Consider the following 18,779-nt stretch of genomic DNA (forward strand, 5'->3'; position numbering starts at 1 on the left):
ACCACTGTTAATACATAAATGTTAACCTGACAATTTCAACCAGCTGATTAGTTTAATTAGCAACAATTATAAACACAAGACAAGGCAAGAAATAGCAAGATGAGGTCCCAGATAAGCACAGCCTATGTCCACCTGGAGATGTGAAGACAGATCATGCATTAGCACCTGCCATAGAGCTCAAGCCAACTCAGCACAGAAGGCAGCGGGCAGAGGCGGCTGGAGGGCACTCTGCAGCTCCCCGTTCATGCTACGTGGCTGCCACGCCATTATTTACACGGACGACAGCAAAAAAGAGAGGCCAGCACAGTTTGAATCAACATGGAATGAAGACAGAGCTATAAATGGCAACAAGCTTCAGAAACACTGACATAGGACAGCGGACAGGAGGACAGGGACAGATACAGACTATGGGCCAGACTTTCCAGCAGCGTTTGCAACCCCAACGAAACCAGACACAGACAGCAACACTGTTAGTGGCACTGCTGACAGTAAAAACATTTCTCAGAAGTCATGAAGGTGTGCAGTGAAGCTCATTTTATAGTTTAGAAGAAAATCATAAATGTATCCAAAAGTCTCTTAAATTCTTACATTAGAGTGACAACATATTGCTTCTAATCCTTACCCAGCCAAAGTTATTTTTGGTGGTCCTGGAAGAGTTGATCCCGAGGGGAAAGCAGACCCATTGACTACCGATGGTAAGGCTCCCTCAAGCTGTTCAAAGTCAAAGGCAAGGATATTTGGAATTAGCAAGGATCTTTAAAGTTCCAGTCAGCCAGCCCCCAGATAAAAATGATTCTTTTTTTCTCTAAAGGTTTACATCACCATCCCTTATAATCATGTCTGGGTCTTATTACCACAAGGAATCCACTTTCACTGGGCAGACTCTAGTGCCGAGGCCTGCCTAGAAGTGTGCAAAAATGCAGGGCTGGCCTCCATGGGCTGGAGGCCGTCCATAGCTGTCACTCAGCTGGCCAGGGGTATTGTCATGGAACTCCTTTTCATTTTTATAGGCTATCAATTGTGAAATACATTTAATGACAAATTTCCGTAAACTAGAAAGTTTCTTACAGAGATCTTGACATTTGAAGTCTTGTTGGCAACCATGATTTTTCATGTATTGAAAAAAAATATTTTGTAACCTGTTTTAACTAATTCAAAAGCAATGTCATAATCTCTGCATTGTCCACATTCTTTGCTTTCCCAGGTCCCATCTTTCTTTATGTTACTCATTAGCATGGCCTGTGGAGGCTGTTCACAGGGAAAGTAACAGGCAGCAAAGCCATCACTGGCCTACTTCTCTTCTACTCAGTAGCTTGAAGAAATTAACAGTACTAGATACAATTAGGTTTTCAGATTTTGTGCATATATCACAGTTAAACCTCATATCCTTGTCCCCTCCTCTCTCCAAAAATGGAAACGTATCTTTAAATAAATTTATTTTTATAACTTTAAAAAGTATAGTCTTAGAAAACAAAATGCATGTTGTATTTATCCTCTGCACTTCCTCCATTCTGTGCCCGATTTAAACTGTGTGTCATCACCATTCATTAGGGCTGGAAGACACTGAGAAAGCCCCCTGGGTCCCACGGCCTCATTTACAATCAGTCTTGAGTCCCCAGGCTTCTTCCCAGGAAGCCCCTTCCTGCTCTCCTCTTGCTCGTACACAGAAGGGAGTGCTCACAAGGCCCTGAGATGGGTGTCTCTTTTGCCCTCACCTGGACACCTAATTATGAGGCCCCTGTTTTCAAATGTCAGTCTGAAGAGTTTTGCATTCTTTTGGAGAAAGGATGTCATAGTTCTCAGGATTGAGGCAATTATTCGCATAAACCAGGTAAAATTACATTTTTCCCCCTTTGCTTATTTAGCCCCAAAGTAAAGCAGAGAATCTCTTATGTACTCCATAGGTTGTAAATCCAGGGCAACTTTATGCTGGAATCCACAGGTTTCTTCAGCAATGTTTGGTCCTCTTGGAGTGAAGGAAGTCAACTCGGAGGAAGGGCTTCTCAGACTCTGCTGTGTGCACAAGTCATCCAGGGTCCTTGTGAAAATGCAGATCTGATCCAGGGGGTCTGAATCTCAGGTCTGGGGTGGAACTTGAGGTTCTGCACTTCTTAACAAGCTCCCAGGTGATCCCAACAGTTCTACTCCATGCGCCACACTTTGGGTGGTAACGCTCCAAAGAATATATAGAACTGGGGTCTGGCAAGGAAGCAAAGGATTCTCGGGGAGCAGCAAATGCATTGCTAAAAGAATTGTCCTTGAGGTCCATGCTGGATAAGGGGCCAAAATGGGGATGATAACAAACAGTCAAGGAAAGCTGGGGGAAGGTGAGGAGACAGCAAGTTGTGGCCAAACGGATGTTTCTTATGCAAGGTCTTAGAGGTGAAAGAGCAAGTGCAGTGTGTGCCTTCTGGACTGGTGGCTGAAACAGCAGAGAAAGGAAGGCCAGCAGCGTGGAGGGGGCCAGCAGGTAGGAGGGTTCTATGAGGTTCCAAGACAGACTCCACCTTGGTGCTCGCCAGATCCCGGCTTACACTCACCTCCTGCACTGATAATACTCTCTTTTCTCTTGGCCAATATATCACTTGAGAAGTATTTACTCACTAACTCAACAAATATCTAACTCAATTTACACTCACTCCCTTTGAGATCTCATCTATGCACATGGCTTTCAGTACTGTCTATATACTAGGAATCCCAATCTTAGCCCTCCTGCCTAGCCCTTCCTCACTCTAAACTCCTACACGACATCTTCTGAGGCATCCCAAATTTAATATATCCAAATGGAACTCCTGGACACCTTTGAAAAACTTGTACCATCTCATCTCTGTTGGTGGAAACTCCATCTCTCCAATCAACCAGGCTGAAAATCTTGGGGGCATCCTTGACTCCTCTCTTTCTCTCACATCCTACATCCAATCCATCAGCAAATCCTGTTGGCTCAACCTTCAAAGTATCCCCAGAAGCTATTTCTTGCCACCTCCACTGCCACCACCTGATCTGAGCCATCGTCTCTCCCCGAGATTATTGCCAAAACAGGCTCACCTTTCTCCTTGACCCCTCCTCCCCGCCAGCCCCTCTTTAGAGTGGAAGCCATAATTCTTCCAATGTCTTGACTTCTTCCCTGCCCTACTTCCCTAGCTCACACTATCCCAGGCCCAGTGGCCTCCTTGCTGCGACCACAGCAGGCATGACCCTATCCAAGGCCTGCCTGGGATGTTCCACAGCTTGCTTCACATGGCTCATTGCCTCATCTCTTTAAAGGCTTTGCTCAAATGTCACCTTCACAACGGAGCCATGATCACCCTTTTTAAACCTGCAGCTAGCCTTTTTCCCCATCAAATCCCCATCCCCCCAACCCCCTTCCTCTGCTCTCCTAACAGATGATGTAATTGGCTTCTTTATTAGATTTGCTAATTGTCTATCTCCTGCACTAAAATGTAAGCTGCAGGAGGGTACAGGTGTGTGTTTTGTTTTCTGGGGTTCAATTAGCTCACAGATCAGTGACCATCCTTATTGAAGGGTGAGTGGGTGCCCTACATGGGCCAGGTTTTGTGCTGATTCTCAGTTTACAGAGATGAACGAGACACACATGGCCTCTGCCTCCATGGAGCCTGCATTCTCATGGGTGGATGCAGATAAACCAACCAACCACAAAATGCAAGCCAGTGAGAGTGCCGTGCAGAGCAAGAGACAGCACTGTGATCATGGCTGGAGGTCTATGCTGGGGAATTAGGAAATGCTCTTCTGGGGAAGTGACACTCCATAGCAAGACTCGAGAAAAAGAGCATATTTGTCCTCTTATATGTAATATATGCATATCATGGTGTAATGGTAAAAGCAAACTTTAAAAAAGTATTTCCATAACACTGAGGAGGGTGAGGAGTGTTCTGGACCAAGGAGGTGGAATATCCTGCTAGTGGGGCCACAGAGGACAAGTTAGCAAGTGTGGTGGAATGCCGGTCTGGACACTGCAGGAAAGGGCAAGAGGGCTTCATCAAGTTGGTGAAGAATAATCGTGTCCGAGACTGACTCCAGGCTACAGTGTCTGACACAGTGGGGCAGGGACTGAACACTTAGAAAGTATTTCACTGTTGCCTTCTAAATGGAAAATAAATTATATTTCCTGAGTAATTCCAACCATAACAATCAAAATTTTAAGAGACAATAATGCACAATTGTATTTTTAAAATTAAAATAATGACTCACTTGTTGTGTAATGAGATTTAATTTTGTTGATGCTGGCAAAAATCTCCCTACTAAAGCAGTCATGGGTTTAGGGACATCTGTAAGGAAGACAATTAAAAATTAATTGTAGCATCTATCATTTCTCTTCCACTTACACATAAAAGAAAGTGCAAAAGTCTATTATGGATGTATCCTGTGCAAAGTTATTTCCACTTATCTTGATCCTAGTTAACGTTTTTTATTCTCTAAAACCTTTCAAGTCAGTATTTTACTTAATGCACCCATTTTTCTTTTCTTTTTTGGGGGAGATGGTCATAAAGCTATTTGATCTGAGCTTCCAGGGATAGTCTACTAGACTAAAACAATATTGTTAGTGCTCTGGTCCCCAAATTGTGTGCCAAGGTGACCTGCGGTGCCACAGCAAACTCACTAGGCAGCACTGGATTAAAACATTTTTTTGAGATAGGGTCTTGCTATGTTGCCCAGGCTGGCTTCAAACTCCTGGGCTCAAGCAATCCTCCTGCCTCAGCCTCCCAAGTAGCTGGGCCTATAGACATACCCAGCTTCACTGGATATTTTATCTTTTCTTTTCTTTTTTTTTTTTTTTTTTTTTTGCTTTTTTCAGATAGGGTCTCGCTCTGTTGCCCAGAGTGCAGTGCAGTGGCACTACCATGGTTCACTGCAGCCTTGACACCCCAGGCTCAAGTGATTCTCCTGCCTCAGCCTCCCAAGTAGCTGAGACCACAGGCCTGTGCCACTATGCCTGGCTAATGTTTTCATTTTTTGTAGAGACAGGGTCTCGCCCCATTGACCAGACTGGTCTTGAACTACTGGGCTCAAGCAATCCTCCGGCCTGGTCTCACAAAGTGCTGAGATTACAGGCGTGAGCAAGCATTCCAGGCTGGTATTTTATGTTTTAAAGAAAGCCCAGGGACATCTATTGGATACCACAGGAACCACTTTTTTTTTTTTTTTTTTTTTGAGACAGGGTCTCACTTTGTCACCCAGGCTAGAGTGCGATCTTGGCTCACTGCAGCCTCAGCCTCAACTTTCTGGGCTCAAGCAATTCTCCCACCTCAGTCCCCCAGTCAGCTGAGACAACAGGTGCACACCACCAAGCCCAGCTCTTTTTTTTTTTATTTCTTGTAGAGACAGGGTTTCGCCATGGTACCCAGGCTTGTCTTGAACTCCTGAGCTCAAGCAATTCACCTGCCTCAGCCTCCCAAAGTGCTGGGATTACAGGTGTGAGCCACCGCAGCTGGCACTACTTTGGATTTATGTGTATTTTTTTCAAGTGGTTACTAAGTGGTTGGATATAAATACTTACTAAGCTATTTAGACTAAACTACTTAGTACTGGAACTGATAGGTATTTATTTGGTTTACAAGTGCCGTGAAAAACATTCTTGAGACACTAAGGGTATGTAAGCCTCTATGCTCATGAGTTCAAGCAGAAGGAGAAATGTGTCTTACTCTCCTGAAGCACCTGAACATTTTTCCTTCTCCAGGCCTAGGCATCCTTTGAGTGAGGAAACTCAAAGACGCAGGCAACAGGATGCACATACTTTATGGTGATGTTTAATATGTCCACAGTGTAACAAAGGAGACGCGAGTGGGGGGGGTATGATTATATATATGATAATTGAACTGGAAAACACTATATAAACCCTCTCCTCCTGCAGACCTTAAGGCACTAGAATTTTGTCATGTGCCAGGAGGAAGGGGAGCAGGAAAGACCTTCTCACTGATTGTAGAGATCAGAGATGCAGCATGGACCTATAGGAGATGAGGCCAAAGCCCCAATCTCAGCTTCTTTGCTGTGAAAAACTCAATGTCTTCAGGATATTTCTTCTGTCCCTGGATAGGGAGACAATCAGGATGCAACGGGGAAATAGGGAGTCATGCTTCGTCTTTTTGCCCTGGACTTCAAAGGCCAATGAAACTACATCTGGATTTGCTATTGGTTTCAAGTTATAGGCAAGGTCAGTGAATCATCTGGCAATGAATATTCTCCTTAACTCAAGATCAAGGGTAATGTGATCATATGCAATCCCCACAGAGAGGCCTAGTTTTTAAGAATTAGCATCTCACTTTTGTTAAACACAATCCTAAAATATGTCATTTATTCTTTCTCTAATCATGCATAAGGCATTTTAGAACAATCAAGTACTTACAGGTCATTTATTATTATTGTGCCAGGTTAAAGAAAGTTTCTTAGATAAGAATGAATTTCTTAGAATGAATGTCAGACAAATCCTTTATTTCAGAACTCATGGTGATTAAAGCAGAATGATAGTTCTCACTGATTACACTGAAATGTTTACATTAAAATGTAGGTGTTTTATACCACACCTGAAGTCAACCCATCAGGTCAGACTGGGAAAGGCTGATGTTTCAATCTCGGCATATCGACGTACCTACTTGTGGAATTCATAACAACGCAGTGTCGGTCTGAGTCGTCACCTGTTAGGATCACAAAGCTCTCAGCAGCTAGGTGACATGAAGCACAGCTATCCAAGAATTTGAGAGTCACTACACGGTATAAAAATTAGTCTGTAGATATATATTTTTTTCTATTCTTAGCTTACTAATATGGACTACGAGGTTTGCCAAATTTCCTGTTTAATATCCTGGCTGCCAAGGTACAAAGAGGAGCTGGTACCATTCCTTCTGAAACTATTCCAATCAATAGAAAAAGAGGGAATCCTCCCTAACTCATTTTATGAGGCCAGCATCATCCTGATACCAAAGCCTGGCAGAGATACAACAAAAAAAGAGAATTTTAGACCAATATCCCTGATGAACATCGATGCAAAAATCCTCAATAAAATACCGGCAAACCGAATCTAGCAGCACATCTAAAAGCTTATCCACCATGATCAAGTTGGCTTCATCCCTGGGATGCAAGGCTGGCTCAACATATAAAAATCAATAAATGCAATCCATCATATAAACAGAACAAAAGACAAAAGCCACATGATTATCTCAATAGATGCAGAAAAGGTCTCCGACAAAATTCAACAGCCCTTCCTGCTAAAAACTCTCAATAAATTAGGTATTGATGGGATGTATCTCAAAATAATAAGAGCTATTTATGACACACCCACAGCCAATATCATACTGAATGGGCAAAAACTGGAAGCATTCCCTTTGAAAACTGGCACAAGACAGGGATGCCCTCTCTCACCACTCCTGTTCAACACAGTGTTGGAAGTTCTGGTCAGGGCAATCAGGCAGGAGAAAGAAATAAAGGGTATTTAACTAGGAAAAGAGGAAGTCAAATTGTCTCTGTTTGCCGATGACATGATTGTATATTTAGAAAACCCCATCGTCTCAGCCCAAAATCTCCTTAAGCTGATAAGTAACTTCAGCAAAGTCTCAGGATACAAAATCAATGTGCAAAAATCACAAGCATTTCTATACACCAATAACAGACAAACAGAGAGTCAAATCATGAGTGAACTCCCATTCACAATTGCTTCAAAGAAAATAAAATACCTGGGAATCCAACTTACAAGGGATGTGAAGGACTTCTTTAAGGAGAATTATAAACCAAGGCTCAATGAAATAAAAGAGGACCCAAATAAATGTAAGAACATTCCAGGCTCATGGATAGGAAGAATCAATATCGTGAAAATGGCCATACTGCCCAAGGTAATTTACAGATTCAATGCCATCCCCATCAAGCTACCAATGACTTTCTTCACATAATTGAGGCATCACACTACCTGATTTCAAACTATACTACAAGGCTACAGTAACCAAAACAGCATGGTACTGGTACCAAAACAGAGATATAGACCAATGGAACAGAACAGAGGCCTCAGAAAAAATACCACACATCTACAACCATCTGATCTTTGACAAAGCTGACAAAAACAAGAAATGGGGAAAGGATTCCCTATTTAATAAATGGTGCTGGGAAAACTGGCTAGTCATATGTAGAAAGCTGAAACTGGATCCCTTCCTTACACCTTATACAAAAATTAATTCAAGATGGATTAAAGACTTAAATGTCAGACCTAAAACCATAAAAACCATAGAAGAAAACCTAGGCAATACCATTCAGGACATAGGAATTCACTGCTCACTGTCTAAAACACCAAAAGCAATGGCAATAAAAGCCAAAATTGAGAAACGGGATCTAATTAAATAAAGAGCTTCTGCACAGCAAAAGAAACTACCATCAGAGTAAACAGGCAACCTACAGAATGGGAGAAAATTTTTGCAATCTACCCATCAGACAAAGGGCTAATATCCAGAATCTACAAAGAATTTAAACAAATTTACAAGAAAAAATCAAACCACTCCATCAAAAAGTGGGTGAAGGATATGAACAGACACTTCTCAAAAGAAGACATTTACGTAGCCAACACACACATGAAAAAGTGCTCACCATGGCCAGGCGCAGTGGCTCATGCCTGTAATCCCAGCACTTTGAGAGGCCGAGGTGGGTGGATCACGAGGTCAGGAGATCAAGACTATCCTGGCTAACACAGTGAAACCCCATCTCTACTAAAAATACAAAAAATTAGCTGGGTGTGGTGGCGGGCGCCTGTAGTCCCAGCCATTCGGGAGGCTGAGGCAGGAGAATGGCGTGAACCTGGGAGGCAGAGCTTGCAGTGAGCCGAGATGGCATTCCAGACTGGGAGTTGCATTCCAGATTGGGAGAGACAGCAAGACTCTGTCTCAAGAAAAAAAAAAAAAAAAAAAAAAAAAAGAAAAAAGAAAAAAAAAGAAAAAGAAAAAGTGTTCATCACTGGCCATCAGAGAAATGCAAATCAAAACCACAATGCAATACCATCCCACACCAGTTTGAATGGCGATCATTAAAAAATCAGGAAACAACAGGTGCTGGAGAGGATGTGGAGAAATAGGAACACTTTTACACTGTTGGTGGGACTGTAAACTAGTTCAACCATTGTGGAAGACAGTGTGGCGATTCCTCAAGGATCTAGAACTAGAAATACCATTTGACCCAGCCATCCTATTACTGCGTATATACCCAAAGGATTATAAATCATGCTGCTATAAAGACACATGCATACGTATGTTTATTGTGTCACTATTCACAATAGCAAAGACTTGGAATCAACCCAAATGTCCATCAATGACAGACTGGATTAAGAAAATGTGGCACATATACACCATGGAATACTATGCAGCCATAAAAAAAGGATGAGTTCATGTCCTTTGCAGTGACATGGATGAAGCTGGAAACTATCATTCTGAGCAAACTATCACAAAGACAGAAAACCAAACACCGCATGTTCTTACTCATAGGTGGGAACTGAACAATGAGAACACTTGGACACAGGGTGGGGAACACCATACACTGGGGCCTGTCGTGGGGTGGGGGAGGGGGGAGGAATAGCATTAGGAGATATACCTAATGTAAATGACGAGTTAATAGGTGCAGCACACCAACATGACGCATGTATACATATGTAACAAACCTGCATGTTGTGCACATGTACCCTAGAACTTAAAGTATAATAATAAAAAAAAACTATTGATACCCACAAAAAAATATATATCCTGGTTGCCATTTTACTTTATATACAAAGCCAAACATATTCATTTACCAACTTACATATATGACATAGTTTTTTTATTAACTTTGTACCTGACTGTAGATAATTGTTTTGATCTTGATACTGAGGAACCAAATGGAGTGCTTTTAGTTCTCTTGTTCCAGAATTGTCTATACACAGCATTTGTGTGCCCCCTTTCAATTGGCATATCACCTAAAATGAAAAAGAATGATCAAGTTTCATTTTTGAAACATAATTCCAGTAATAATGAACTTAAATAAACTTGAATCTGAAAAAATAGCCTTAATCCAGAAGTTACGTTTTAATGGTAGAAAACTATAGATCTGTTTTCGATTTCTTACTCTACACTAACATGCTCTTTGGAGACACCAAAGGGCAAAAAAACAAAACAACAACAGAAAAAACAACCCCAGAAATGTTTCCTGAGATGCGTTCAGTGTGCTAACAGAAAAAAGTTTCTGTGCATATCTTTCTCCACAGGTGTCTGACCGTCAAGATTTAGTTAGGGAATCAGGTAGCCATGTCCCAGAGCTTCCTTTGCCTTGTCCTCACTTCACCACTGACATGAGCAGAAGAGGGTGCTGCTCTGCTGAGCCCCAGCCCATTCAGACCCAGTAGGCACTGAGGCCCTGGTGGCATGTCCCTGAGTCCCTGGGCATGCACTTAAAATCCTCTCTAATTTTACTCCAGCTGTTCTTTCCTCCCACACACACGTCATTATTTAACACATGGGGTTTTAAAAACACATCTATTTTATTTCCTACAAGTACAGCTTAGAAAGGTTAATCCAAGAACTGTAAAGTTCTAAGAAGTCACATCGATCTGCCTGGGCCTGAGGAGCACTGTCAGACCCCTCTTTGGATACTGACCATAAATAAATGGTCACAAGCCAGGTGGGTCTACCCGGCAAGCAAAAGCACTGAGGAAACTCATTGTGTGCCCTGCTCCAGGCCATGGCATGTGGGGATAGAAAGGTGAGAGATGCTGCGGCTTCTGCCTGCACACAGCTTCCAATTCTGCTGGTAGAACCACAACTATACAGAGCAGCTGTGCTTTTTATCCACTTAAGTTGCTTATAATATAGATAGGAGAACCCAAAGAACCATAAAGGACCAATGTTATCAAAGTAATACACATAGGACCTATTGTGGTCACTGGGTCAAAACTCCACATTATCCTGACATTTGATGAGAGGCCAGCATTCACGTTCAATTGGAGTTGTATTTGTATTTGGAGGATAAAGTTACAGCTACACACACGCACACGCACACACACACACACTCACACACACTGACACACAGGAAAGGCTCAGAGTGAACTCTACAGACCTGCCTCTACTGCACACTCCTGGGCCCTACTCACATGGGAGCCTCTGCCCTGCCCTCTGGGGAATGTGCTAACATCACTCTGCTGTCTGGGGGAGTCGGAGAGTTCTCATCCTGCTGACCTGCTTTTAGGGTCCTGGAAAAACTGCTATCAGAACCCATAGCCCCAGATAGAACCCCCGACGGAGAGGCGAATGCTAGCGTGCACCACAGCTAAGAAAAACTGACGGGCTCATTTTCAAGTATTTGCTTGTTAACGTCTATGCCTTAGGGCAAGGGCCTCATTTCTAGGAATAAAGACTTGCTGGGGGAAAGGCAATGATGGGTTATTTGGACTCTGGGCGCTTTGCTAAAGGAATGCTGTGGGCGACTCCCCCCATACCTAGTCCTTGCCACGTGAGATCTGGAGTCCTAGATGCACCACTTAACTATGAAGACCAATGTAGATGATGTAACATCTCTGTTTCTTACCCATAAAGTGGGGATAAAAATAATGTCTATCCTACAGAGTTGTTAGGATTAAATAAAGGTGCAAAAATATGACATAAACCACAGTTGTTACTGATTACATACCCTATACAAGTGCTACCTGTTATCATGAGAGACTGGGGCATGAAGGAAGCAGGGCGCCCCACACCAATATGTCAAACCACGAGGCTCAGCTGCAGTCCCCGACCCCCCAGCACTGCACTAACTGATGCGAGTTGTGCTCGCTGTTCTTAATGAATACAGCAATGTCCTCATCTTTGTTTGATTTGCTAAGATGGAGTTGAAATGAGAATCTTAGAGGTGAGATGTGAAAGGCTGTAGCTGATGTCCCTGTTTTGCTAATGAGACAATAAAAAATGCTGACACAACACATACATGAAATGAAAAATAATGAGTGAAATGATGTTGACTTAGTAATTATGGGGTCCAGCATTTAGTACAATGTTAGTCCTACACATCTTCTTTCGCATAATTACCATTGGGTTGGAATCTTTCTTAAGAGAACAGCAGGAGGCGTCCTCTAGTTCCTGGGATGATGGGAACTTGCAACAGGATTCCTGAGCAAGAAGATTCTGGAAAGTGGCTTCTTCTGGATTGTTACTTGTAATAGTACCACCTGCTTCCTTGATTTCAACCTAAAAAAAGCAATCATTATTTTAAAGACCACATGGTGGACACTGGCTCTTGCAGTTGCATAATCTAGAAAATTGAAATCTCAGTTATAAGTAAAAGTTACATTTTAAAGAAAAGAGCACCCTTACTTAGTGCCTCTTCCTCACTGGTGCTTCTGAAACTATGGATTTCTCCCTGGTAGGGGGGTGGGCAACAAGAAGGGGCAACAAATCATCTGACCCACCTCCCTGGGGACTGAGGACTCCAAGGACCAAAACCACCTGCCCATAAGGTGTGGAGATGTGATTTTCATGTGGTGCTTTAAAAATACACCTAAGTAACTGAGAAGAGTCCCCCGCTGGTTGTCTGCCTCTCATGCTGCTTCACAGTCCCTGACTCTGAGCTGAAGGCCTGCTCTTCCTTCAAGTCACCTAAAATGCTGCCCTTTCATCACACATTTTTTTTTTTTTTTTTTTTTGAGACGAAGTTTCGCTCTGTCACCAAGGCTGGAATGCAGTGCTGCGATCTCAGCTCACTGCAACTTCCACCTCCTGGGTTCAAGCAATTCTCCTGCCTCAGCCTCCCGAGTAGCTGGGATTACAGGCTCACACCACCATGCCTGGCTAATTCTTCTATTTTCAATAGAGATGGGGTTTCACTGCGGTGGCCAGGCTGGTCTTGAACTCCTGACCTCAGGTGATCCACCTGCCTCGGCCTCCCAAAGCGCTGGGATTACAGGTGTGAGCCACTGCGCCCGGCCCCATCACACATTCTTCCAGCATGTTCAGTAGTTTGAATTAGATGTTCTAGTCAATTGTTTTTTTCCTCAAAAAGCCCCAAATCCTTGGTAGCATTTTAGTATGATTTATGATGTGTTTATACTAAGATTTGTAATTAGGTAGTAGCCCTTTCCTGCCTTAATAGGACAATAATGAATATGAAACGGTGGAGAGTAGGAGCTGGCTGCCAGCTTTGTTTTCAAGCTATCTTCTGTAACAATTGTCAACCCGATGACAAAATTACCAAAATCGTGGAGAAATACAGGGATCATACTGAAAATCAATAGAATTTTTAAAAGTAAGAATCCTCGTGGTTACAAAAAATTACAATCAGGATTATTTCAAAATTGGGATGCTGCTTTTTACAATCTGTAGGAATGTGAGAAGGACTGGGAAACCCACACTTTGCATCCTCCCTCCCCTCCCCTCCTCCTCCACCTGCACTTGCCCCAGTTGCCTGGACCAGAGGACAGTGGGGCTCCCCAAAGGCCAGAAGGCAGGCCATAGAGTTCTTCCAAAAAGATGGTGGCTCTAAGGTAACATACTAAAGACCTCAAATAAAAATCACAGAGCGGGTATCTTCCAAAATGCAGATCTTGACTCAAATTGGAGCTTGTGTAGCCCAGTAAAATCAGAGGCCCAAACAAATCATATTTCCCATGTATGGGCAACTTACTCAGCACAGCAGACTAGCATCTAGGTATAAATCTTAAAAGAGATAAAGTTTAGCTATATTTTAAGTAGCTTTATTTAGATATTGCAAATTTCATAGAAATATAGACAATTTAAAATTTTCTTCTACTTGCTGCTTTGGGAGATGAGCTATGCACATCATCCCAGTTTAGATTTAACTTATCTCCCTGTAATCACCAAATACTACTATAATGAATATATCATTTCCTCAGCCCTATGCAACTAATATCTGAACTACTTATACTAAAATTCCATTTCTGACCTTTCAAAACAAAGGTCAACATGTGGCAATGAATTTCTAGAAAAAGGAAATTAACAATTGATCATGAATATTTACTGAAAATAATTCTATTCTGTTTAATGATAAACATGTCAGTGCTGTACCTGGTCCATTTTATTAATGAATCAAAAAGCAGTCAATAAAAATTTAAAAAGCAGTCTCTCCTTTAGTTTGTCAAACCAGCAATCTCTTAAAATTGGATTACATTAAAGAAATTTTACTATCTTTAACATCAGAGAATCCTCTTTTGTGTGTTTTGTTTTTTAAGACAGGGTCTCACTCTGTCGCTCAGGCTGAAGTGCAGTGGTGCAATCTCCGCTCACTGCAGCCTCTGCCTCCCAGGTTCAGGCAATTCTCCTGCCTCAGCCTCCCGAGTAGCTGGGATTACAGATGTGCGCCACCACACCCGGTTAATTTTTGTACTATCTTCCTTGTTCTGATTAATGCTTTCTGACTCCACTCTGTGAGGAAATGAGGCAAGCTAGGACCTACCGGCAGGAGGCACTGGACAGGAGTCTGGCTGGGCAGTAAAATGCAGTTCCTAACATTTCAAGCCCTCTGAGAAAGGTTGTGAGGAAGACCTCTGTCCTGGGAGAAGGCTGGGGGGACTGGTGAGCTCTATGGCTCCTCTGAGGACAGAGGTCAGTGGAGGCCCCAGCCTTCGCCCATCCTTTTGCTGCACACTAAGCAGTGGCAATTACCATAACAGAAAACCAGAAGAGCAGAAATCCAAGCTCCTGCTGCTCTGGCTTATGATACAGGGTCAGGCTCCAGCCATCTCAACACTGACTCAAGCATTGTGTCCCACAAACGCTTCATCTACAACTTACTAAAATGACCTAACGGATGAGTGGTCTAGTTTTCTGAGTTGGGTCCTTTTTGAGGGGTCAAGAACACATTTTCCTGGGACCCTTTGTTTCCTTTGAAAACTCATTAGTTTTAGCAAGAACAAAGCGGAAAATTATCAGTGGTCATCTACAGCTAGACAGGGCAGTCGACTGAGAGTTGGCAAGCATTTCTTTAGGCTCTGATTTACATCACATATGCTTGAAGAGCTATTACTTCTTAGCAAAGGGAAGATCTCACATCTTGACTTCAAGGCTTGGAAAATCCAAGTATTAACTCTGAGTCCGTGCTATGGATTCCAAGACTGGTAAAGTTAAAGAAAAAAAAAAAAAAAAGCAAGATGCAAACACGCCAACCCTCCACCACATTGCGTTTGTTTTCACAGACAACAGTTATCAGCAGAAAGCGAGCCTCTCTCCTTAAGCCAAGGATAGCAACAGGGCCCAAGGGAACACATGTCCTAGCTTTCCCCCTCTTTTTTTGTTGCCCGCTATCTGCATGGTTAGGTCAACTTTGGACGACTGGTGCAGGGCAGAATCCCCTCCAAGGGGAAGGGCTTGGCTGGGTCGATGCATGTTGGATTAGGAAGAGGAAAAAGAGTATACGATCTGCCGAAAATCAGTGATTCCGGTGGGCTGTGTGCGGTGTCACCAGGGAAAATGCTTGGAGAGGGAAATGCTGGGGTAGACCAGCAGCCTCAGATGGGTTGGGGAAGGGATGGAAGGGGAGTTGTGCCCATTCCCCAGGTGGTTCTTACTGGGATCACCCGGACGCCCGGGTGGGCGGCTCCTTCCCGGACCCAGGCGCTCAGGGGCAGCACCGCCGGGCTGCGGTGCGCGGGCAGCAGTGAGGACAGGAAATGCACGTTGCAGGCGGGCGGCTGCGGGGTCGGCAGGAGCGCAACGTCCTCCAGCGCGCTGAGCTCAGGCATCCCGGGGTACTCCCCGAGGAGGTCCCCGCCGTCGCTGTCGCCCGCTGTGAGCTTCGCCTTGACCTGGGCCTTGCAGTCGGCGCCCAGCGGGGGGTTGAACGCGTGTAGGAGAGGCTCCTTAGGGTCCGCCGGGCCCAGGTACGCATCTTTGAAGACGTGGAACTCGTCCTCCTCGTGCTTCACGGGGGCCTTCAGGCCAATGTTCTCCGAAACGAACGGACTCTCGGGGCTAAAGAGCTCCGTCACCATCGCATCCTCGGGGCTGGGCAGCCCACCCGGCAGAGGGCCCTCCTCCATGGCGCAGGGCGGCGGAGCGGGACGGCGGGGGCCGCGCACCTGCAACACGCGGCCAGGTGAGAGGCAGCAAGGGGAGGGGGCGAGGGGAGGGGCGGTCAGGAGAGGGGGCGAGGGGAGGGGGCGGCCAAGGGAGGGGCGGCCAGGGGAGGGGACCAGGTGAGGGGCGACTAGGGGAGGGGGCGGCCTGGTGAAGGGGGGCCGAGGGGGGGGGGGATGGGGGGGAGCAGATGACGAGCGGCCAGGGGAGGGGTGGCCAGGTGAGGGGTGACCAGGTGAGGGGCGACCAGGTGAGGGGTCAGGTGAGGGCGACCAGGTGAGGGGGTCAGGTGAGGGGCGACCAGATGAGGGGCGGCCAGGTGAGGGGCGACCAGGTGAGGGGTCAGGTGAGGGCGGCCAGGGAGGGGGTCAGGTGAGGGGCGACCAGGTGAGGGGCGGCCAGGTAAGGGGCGACCAGGTAAGGGGCGACCAGGTAAGGGGCGACCAGGTAAGGGGCGGCCAGGTAAGGGGTGACCAGGTGAGGGGCGGCCAGAGGAGGGGCGACGAGGGGAGGGGCAGCCAGGAGAGGGATGGCCGGGGTGGGGGTCAGGTGAGAGGTGACCAGGTGAGGGGCGGCCAGGAGAAGCGCGGCCAGGGGACGAAGGGCCAGGGGAGGGAGGGCCAGGTGAGGGGCACCCTCGCCCACCGCCCTCCGCCCACCCGCAGGGGCCCGACCCGGCCCGGCAGCCCCCATCCCCGCCTGCAGAGCCGAGGCCCAGCCCGGGGGCCGCCCCGTCAGGCCTCCCCGGAGGGACGCACCTGGGGCCGCCCGGGCTGCCGCGGCGCGGAGAGAGCGGGATAAGGCGCGGGCCGGGCCTCAGGCGCAGGCGGCCGTTGGCGGTTGGAGAAGGGGGCAGGGTGAGGGGGCAGGAACCCTGGGGGAGGGGAAGAGGCGCCCGGGGAGTGGGCGGGGCCTGGGCGTGGGGCGGAGTCGAGGTGGGGGCGGTAAAGGCGGGGCCAGGGAGGATGGTGGGCGTGGTCTGGGGTGGGCGGAGAAAGAGTCGCGAGGGGCGGGGCCTGGACTGCGGCGGTTGCCGGAGCGGGTCAGGGGAGGCACTCCCAGGGCTCAGCCAATCCAGGCTCAGGTGGGGAAACTGAGGACCCCATCGACTCGGGCAGCGCTAAGTGGGACTGCCTAGCTTGACTTCTGACCTTGGGCTTCAAATATATTTTTCTGGCCAGGCGTGGTTGCTCACGCCTGTAGTCCCAGCACTTTGGGAGGCCGAGGCAGGAGGATTACTTGAGGTCAGGAGTTCAAGACCAGCCTGAGCAACATGGTGAAACCCCTGTCTCTACTAAAAATACAAAAATTAGGTGGACGTGGTGGCACGCTCCTATAATCCCAGCTACTTGGAAGACTGAGGCAGAAGAATCACTTGAACCCGGGAGATGGAGGTTGCAGTGAGCCAAGATCCCACCACTGCACTCCAGCCTGTGCCACAGAGCTAGACTCCAACTCAAACAAAACAAAACAAAACAATAAATACAATAAAATTTTAAAAAATAAAATTTTCACTACCCTCGAGCTCTCAGGACAGATCCCGGCCGGGAACGCTGCGGGTGGACAGAGGGCAGGGGCTTGCACTGCACGTTCGCAGCCTCGCTTTCACTCCCGATCCTTGGTGAGGCAGCTTACAGGTGCAACTGATGGAGTTGGTCACGAAATAGAAGTCACAAATACGGCTGGGTGTGGTGGTTCACGTCTGTAATCCCAGCACTTTGGGAGGCTGAGGCGGGTGGATCACCTGAAGTTAGGAGTTCGAGACCAGCCTGGCCAACATATATAGTCTCTACTAAAAAATACAAAAACTAGCTGGGTGTGGTGGCGCACGCCTGTAGTCCCAGCTACGCAGAAGGCTGAGGCTTGAACCTGGGAGATGGGGGTTGCAGTGAGCTGAGATTGTGCCACTGCACTCCAGTCTGGGCAACAGAGCAAGGCTCCCTCTCAAAAAAAAAAAAAGTCACAAATACAATGAAAGTCTCAAATTTTGGGTAGGGAATGAACTATTTCATCTTTAAGGAGTCAATAGATATCACTGTTTAATCAAGAAAAGAGGTGAAAGTTTAGTTCAAGTGATGGCGGAAACTGCAAAGGGCGTAGGACTGGCAGGAGTGGGTGCTGGGGAGACAGCCTCAGGTACTGTCTACTCAGGCACTGTTTCGGTAAAAATAAAGAATGTAAAACAGCTTTCTAATCTCACTTTTAAAAATTAAATACTTTTCTAAGTTTTTAAAGGATAGTACCCAAGGCACAGCAATACCACGTACTGTTTAGCTGTACATTTAACATTCAAAAATCAAGAAAATTTTGCCTGGGACTGGGCGTGGTGGCTCATGCCTGTAAACCCAGCACTGTGGGAGGCTGAGGCGGGCGGATCACCTGAGGTCAGGAGTTTGAGACCAGCCTGGCCAACTTGGTGAAACCCCATCTCTACTAAAAGTACAAAAATTAGCTGGGCATGATGGCGCACACTTGTAATCCCAGCTACTCGGGAGGCTGAGGCAGGAGAATCGCTTGAACCCGGGAGGTGGAGGCTGAAGTGAGCTGAGATCGCACCACTGTACTCCAGCCTGGGCAACAGAGTGAGACTCTGTCTTTAAAAAAAAAAAAAAAAAAAAAAGAAAACTTTGCCTGGTTGAGAATTCTTAAATTTGGGCCGCCAGGTTGAAGACATTCAAAAAGAACTTAGCCAGGACTTCCTAATATGAAAAATTATTTTTGGGCATTAAATTCGCACTGTTGGAATAT

General features: G+C 45.9%; 1 protein-coding gene across 2 annotated transcripts in view; it reads right to left on the minus strand.

The window, feature by feature from the left end:
- TESMIN (testis expressed metallothionein like protein) overlaps window positions 1–16,900 on the minus strand; it is a 48,080-nt gene extending 31,180 nt beyond the window's left edge. For both annotated transcript variants that reach the window (XM_021925454.2, XM_021925453.2), the window contains exons 1-6: window positions 16,790–16,900; window positions 15,524–16,033; window positions 12,033–12,191; window positions 9,814–9,934; window positions 4,210–4,286; window positions 623–711 (exon numbers count right to left, since the gene is read on the minus strand). In XM_021925454.2, the coding sequence (XP_021781146.2) occupies window positions 623–711; window positions 4,210–4,286; window positions 9,814–9,934; window positions 12,033–12,191; window positions 15,524–15,994 (917 nt within the window). In that variant the 5' untranslated portion in view covers window positions 15,995–16,033; window positions 16,790–16,900. The remainder of the gene's footprint in view (window positions 1–622; window positions 712–4,209; window positions 4,287–9,813; window positions 9,935–12,032; window positions 12,192–15,523; window positions 16,034–16,789) is intronic.
- Between the last annotated feature and the right edge of the window lie 1,879 nt (window positions 16,901–18,779).

The sequence above is a fragment of the Papio anubis genome, chromosome 12 (assembly GCF_008728515.1).
Source record: "Papio anubis isolate 15944 chromosome 12, Panubis1.0, whole genome shotgun sequence".
Taxonomy (NCBI): Eukaryota; Metazoa; Chordata; class Mammalia; order Primates; family Cercopithecidae; genus Papio; species Papio anubis.